This window comes from Vicia villosa, linkage group LG7 (genome assembly GCF_029867415.1).
Source record: "Vicia villosa cultivar HV-30 ecotype Madison, WI linkage group LG7, Vvil1.0, whole genome shotgun sequence".
Classification (NCBI taxonomy): domain Eukaryota; kingdom Viridiplantae; phylum Streptophyta; class Magnoliopsida; order Fabales; family Fabaceae; genus Vicia; species Vicia villosa.
In genome coordinates this window covers 121,609,788-121,615,641 of record NC_081186.1, presented here as the reverse complement: position 1 = coordinate 121,615,641, position 5,854 = coordinate 121,609,788, and the positions used below count along the sequence as shown (strand labels likewise).

Here is a 5,854-nt window from a genome sequence, read left to right as displayed (position 1 = left end):
GGAACCTTCAAAAGAAAAAGTTGAAAATAAGACTCTTTGTTAGTTGGTTCAGCGGTTTCTGGTGCTGAACTTGGTAGGGCGGATTACGGTTCGATCCCCCGCAACTACAACTGAGTAAGCAAAGGGTTATGCCACGTAAGTACCAGAACCCCGTGCAAAAAAGGATCAGAGTCACTAACCGGTCGTCCTGCTATAAGTGTGTGGAGATAACGGGCTTAATGTGATTGCGCCTGAATGAAAAAGAGCAAAAAGAATGAGTAAGTTAGGCTATGGTATAATAATATGATTTGAATTGGTTTGTGTATTTAGGAGGCTTATGTTTGCATATCTGTGGTTAGTGTTCTTACGATATCCTTAGTGTGCAAGATTAGTACCTGTCGATGCAAACTTACCCGAAGAAGAGTTATAGCCTAGAATGAGTAACTAATGATGTATTTGTGCGTTCCTTATTTTGTTGTTCAGTTTGCTCGGAGTGCAAAAGTTCAAGTGTGGGGGAATTTGATCAGTGTATTTTGATACACGATCCTCTACGGTTGTACTTATACATTTCCATGGTTTGCTTGTCTTATTTTTGTATTTTATAATGTTTTTATATTTTAATTTATTTTTATTGTTATTTGATTTTTCGTATTTAATTTTCAGCTTTAACAGTCTGCACGGAAACGATCATATCTAGAGTTCCAGGAGTCCGATTGAGGCGTTCTAATAATCGACGGAAAGCTAAGAGAAAGAGCTACAATTCTTATGTTGGAGTCGAAGTCAGAATCGGACTGTATAAGAGCCAGAAAATTCGTTGAAGTTGCAGCACTAGTTATAGTTAAGTTTCGGGTCAATTAGTTTTGGGCCTGGGTCGTTTGTTTGACCCAGCTGGATTGTAAAACGGGTTGTGCTATTGTCCCTTAGGTTAGAAGCCGCGGTACAGTAGCAACCATCTTCCATTCACGAAATTTTCCAAGCTTTTGACGATCCTGTAATGGAGAACTAATCCTAAGGGCTAATCTGCCGAATTCGAATTCCACAAAACTTTGAGGTTATTATTACTTTCAATTTAATTCAGTTCCTTTCCAATTTGTTATATGATTTCGTTTGCTTAATTCGTTCTTATAGAATATATTGGATTTAATTCGATTGATGCATGTTCCTTACTTTAATCGCGTTTAAACTTAGCTTATTCGTTAATTCGCGCTATCGATAACCGTTTGCTTAATTCGGTGAACCGTTTGCTTAATTCGGTGATTAGGAACATAACTCGTGTAGTATTGTCGACGCTTGTTTCATCAATATTGCAATCGAATAGGAATTGGTTCCGCTTAGGGAATTGAAATTGTAATAATCAATGATAAGTTGGAAGTAGAACCGGTAGATTAACCTGTTATAATCACTTATTTCAAAACAGCTTATTTTCAGAATCACTTTTGATAATCATTTTTTTCGACCAAACCAAACCCCCCCTAAATCGATTTACCTTTGGTTAATAATCAACGAGAATCCTTGTGAGAACGATATTCGAGTTATCGTTACCGCTAAACTACCATTTTACAAAATACTCGTTTTTGATCCGTGCGCGACAGCGGATCAGTAACACAATATTTATATTTCTCTTTCTAATAACAAAGATTGTACAAATATTTATTTACATGAAAGGTATGATCTTTATAGAGTTAGAATCCTCTCAAATCAAATTAATTTGATGAAAATATGTTTCTGTACTGTCTTAGAAATAGTCAAATGAAGATGCAGAAATAAAAAGCATTATGAAGGGGAAAAATTAGTTTGTAAAGTTAATTAAAATCGGTTAAAAATACATATTGTTTACAAGCATTACATATTGTTTACAAGCATATTTTATAGCCAGCCTTAGTCTTCTTCTCTGTGAAACCCAACACAAGATTGCTTCAAAAGATTGGACCAGCTGCAAGAATATCCTCTGTCAACTTGTTGTCTTCCCCAATCTTATAGTCAGTGAAGGTTTCAAAATTCTTCTTGAACAATCCAGCCAGCTTCAACAATGTCTCTTTATATGCTGCTTTGTCTGACCACTGCAAAATAACAAAACATCCATTGCTTAAAAGATTTTGAAAAGTGTTAGGCTCAAATAACATGTAAAAAGCATGAGTTCAAGGGAAACTAACCGTGTCCTCAGGGTCGAGAATTTCTGAGGGGACTCCCTCCAATTCAGTAGGGATCTCAAGTCCAAAAATTTCAGTCTTCTTGTACTCAACATTCAAGAGGCTTCCAGAGTGAATAGCATCAATAATTTTTCTTGTATAGGATAGTTTAATACGATTTCCAGAACCATAGCTACATTTTGACAGAAGCATAAACCAAGTTAACTTCATATTCTATATAGAGAAAAAAGATTAACATTTTAATAAAAATCCTGAATGCATATACCTTCCACTAGACCAGCCAGTATTAACAAGCCATCCAGTAGCACCATGGTTTTGCATTTTTTCAGCAAGCATTGCTGCATATTTTGTAGGATGTAGCATTATAAACGCTGCACCAAAACAAGCCGAGAACGTTGCCTGTGGCTCTTTTATACCCTCTTCTGTGCCAGCCACCTTCATTTATGATCCATATAAGAATTAACGAATGAGAGATACATAAAAACATAAATGTATCCTATTTAACACTAACACTTCAAGTTGAAGGTGTGTTTGAGTATCCATTACGTGTCAGTATAAGTGTCATGTCGGTGTTTTTGTCAGTGATTCATAGATATTACTAAGATATATCGGAGAGTGAGTTAGACATTACCAAAGCTGTATATCCACTAATGAAATGATACATTGTCTGTGATAGGCTTAGTTTACTAACTGGTGGAAGCACGCCAAATGCATCACAGGCCAACAGTATCACATTCTTCGGGTGAGGACCAACACAGGGTAACTTTACATTTGGAATGTACTCAATTGGATAAGCCGCGCGAGTATTTTCTACCATACAAAACAACAATGTTATCATTGCTCAACCAGGAGAGAACGTTGGCAACTAAAGCAACTAAAAAACAAAGTTGTTAGTTACCTGTAACTGATTTGTCTTCATAATCAACTTCTCGAAAATGATCGTCAAAAACAACATTTTCCACGACTGATAATGCAAGTGATAAAAAAACATATCAAAACGCATATCTCTCGTATGAGGTAACTAAAGATGAAAATAGATATTAAATTAGCTTCATATTAATACCTGTACCAAACTTGATAGCATTCCAGATATCAGGTTCTTTTTCCCTAGATAGATCAATGCACTTTGCATAGCAACCACCTTCAATGTTTGAGACACCGTCCTCACTCCAACAATGCTCATCATCTCCAATTAAATATCGATTGTGATCTGTTGAAAGAGTGGTTTTTCCAGTACCTAGTATAGACGATGATAAGAAAAAGAAAAGGTTAAAACATCATTGTAACTCTTTCGTTTAACTACGATAATATTTTTAAGGATTATCAACAATATTAGTGTGACCTGGTATGTAACGTGTGTCAGACAAGGGTTATTTAAAATATATTTTTAAATGGTAGTCTGCAACCGCAATTACGATTCTAGAAGGTATATATATACCTGAGAGTCCGAAGAAGAGAGCAACATCGCCATCTTTGCCCATATTGCAACCGGAGTGAAGCGAGAGGATTTTGCGCTTCGGCATGAGATAATGCATGAGACTAAAAAGACCCTTTTTCATTTCACCAGCATACTGTGTTCCAAGAATCACCATTTCTTTCCTTGCAAGATTAATATCAACGCTCGTTGAAGATGTCATGTAATGTGTATAACGATTACACGGAAACTGTCCTGCATTGTAAATAGTGAAATCTGGTGTTCCAAATTCCTCAAGCTCTGTAGGAGTTGGTCGAATGCACCTGCCAATACGCACATTCGGTTAAATTTCAGTCCACATTCGCAGTTACAACATGAGCATGCAAATAACAAAGTTAGAACTTACATGTTGTGCATAAAAAGTGAATGATAAGCTCTAGCAGAGACAATCCTAACTTTGATTCTGTTCTCTAGATCCCAGTTCAAGAATTGATCATTCACGAAAACCTGCAAATTCGATTATATCATTCTCTTAATTAGAATCTTCTCCATTTTCATATTCAATCTTAATTAAGTTTTTAATCTATAAGTGAGAAATGTGACCTTATCCAAAGAGTTCAAGTAATCAACAGCTCTTTCTCTATTCACCATGAAACTGTGCTCGTCCATCTCAATATTCGGAGAACCCCTTCAAAACATAACAGTTTTTTAGATAAAATTACACTTGCAGTCCCTTAACCGAATTTCAAATTCAAACTAGTCCTTAATATGAAAACGATGCTTACTTTCCCCACCAAAGGTCATTCTCAGTGAGGTCATCCTTCACCACACGCTTATCTTTCGGACACCGTCCAGTCTTGGCCCCTGAAAGCGTGGCCAAGGCTCCGGTTGAAGTTATGAACGAGCCTTTTTCGTACTTTATGGCTTGCTCATAAAGTTCTGCACCATTCTTCCACATTAGCATATAATTTCGATATATAAAAAATGAGTGAAAAGAGAAAGTAAAAGAGAACCTGCTGGGGAGAGATTATAGAGAACATGAGTGAACTTGAGGGCACTGTCACTGACAGCAATGGTTGGTGTGATACGTTGGTGAGGCACATGAGCAACTCTTTGTGTTTCTGATCTCAAAGCTGGATCTCCCTTCACTACTTTGGGTCCAGTTTCTCTTGTTAATGAAGCTAGAGATGCACTGTTTCATCAAATTAATTCATGTCATTAATCATTGAATTATTATCAGATATGTTTGCGTACTATATATTTTTTTCACGTATAATCGGATATTTTTTGCACGCAACTGAATAAACTAATCCTTCCAACCGAACAAACTACAATAGACCGTAAAACTCTGTCAAGAGAATTTAACAGTAACATAATAGAATATGCAGTGTGATTTAAAGCCAATGACAGAAGTGTATTCCGCTAAATTACGATAATATTTTATTTTATTAATTTATTTCTCTAAAAAAAATACTTAAAAAAATACTATTAACAAATTTATATAATGAAGTGATTAATTAAGAAATCAAGTTTTTACATAATGAAAATGAAATGCTTAGATCATGTAACAATTTATTATAACATAATGAACATTCAAAAACATGAAAATTTGTTAGCCATACCACATACCTGATGGATTCAAGTTGTTGTTTGTGACGCTCTTCTCTGGAATAAGTATTTAAATCAACTTGAGATCCGGCCCTGGGTATAGCATTTTTCTTCCTTTGTAGTGAATGAAGCTCATCAATGGTGTTAGCCTTAACCGTTTGAATACTTCCCTCGTCGTCGATATTTTCCATTATAGCTTTGTCTTTGGTTGGCGACATCTTGCAGTTATCTGCCGATAACAAGACACACATCAACACACAAATTTATAACACGAGACTATACCAGGTAAGGTTTACTATGATTCAAAGTTACATAAAATTGCGACAATACATGCATGCATGTGTTACATAACTATAACCTATAAAGTATGACACAAACACATGACACAGACACAAACATGTATAGACACAACTTCCATTAGAAATATCTATGCAACAATAATGAGGGAATCATAATTTGGAGGTTGTAGCATGAAGAGAGTAAGTACCTAGTAATGAGATATAGTAATGAGAAAGAGAGAAAGAAAGAAATTAGAATGAGTATGAATGAAAGTAGAAGGTTTTGATGATGTGGCTTTTAAACCTATGATCCCTAAGCTTAAGAGCTTAGAATAGAAAATTTCCAACACATTATCCAACGGAAATGTTGTTTAGTCAGTTTCCATGACAGTATTAATTTTCATCCATAGACCTATTTTTGCAAA

At 35.5% G+C, this 5,854-nt stretch overlaps 1 protein-coding gene across 1 annotated transcript; it reads right to left on the bottom strand.

The window, feature by feature from the left end:
• Nucleotides 1-1,895: 1,895 nt before the first annotated feature.
• Nucleotides 1,896-5,369, bottom strand: LOC131620108 (phosphoenolpyruvate carboxykinase (ATP) 1-like). The gene is made up of 12 exons (XM_058891127.1): nucleotides 5,173-5,369; nucleotides 4,557-4,735; nucleotides 4,329-4,482; nucleotides 4,147-4,231; nucleotides 3,950-4,050; nucleotides 3,568-3,866; nucleotides 3,193-3,366; nucleotides 3,028-3,093; nucleotides 2,761-2,939; nucleotides 2,395-2,564; nucleotides 2,133-2,301; nucleotides 1,896-2,039 (listed from the first exon to the last, which is right to left on the bottom strand). The coding sequence occupies exons 1-12, from the start codon at nucleotides 5,367-5,369 to the stop codon at nucleotides 1,896-1,898; spliced, it is 1,917 nt and encodes a 638-aa protein (XP_058747110.1).
• Nucleotides 5,370-5,854: the final 485 nt, after the last annotated feature.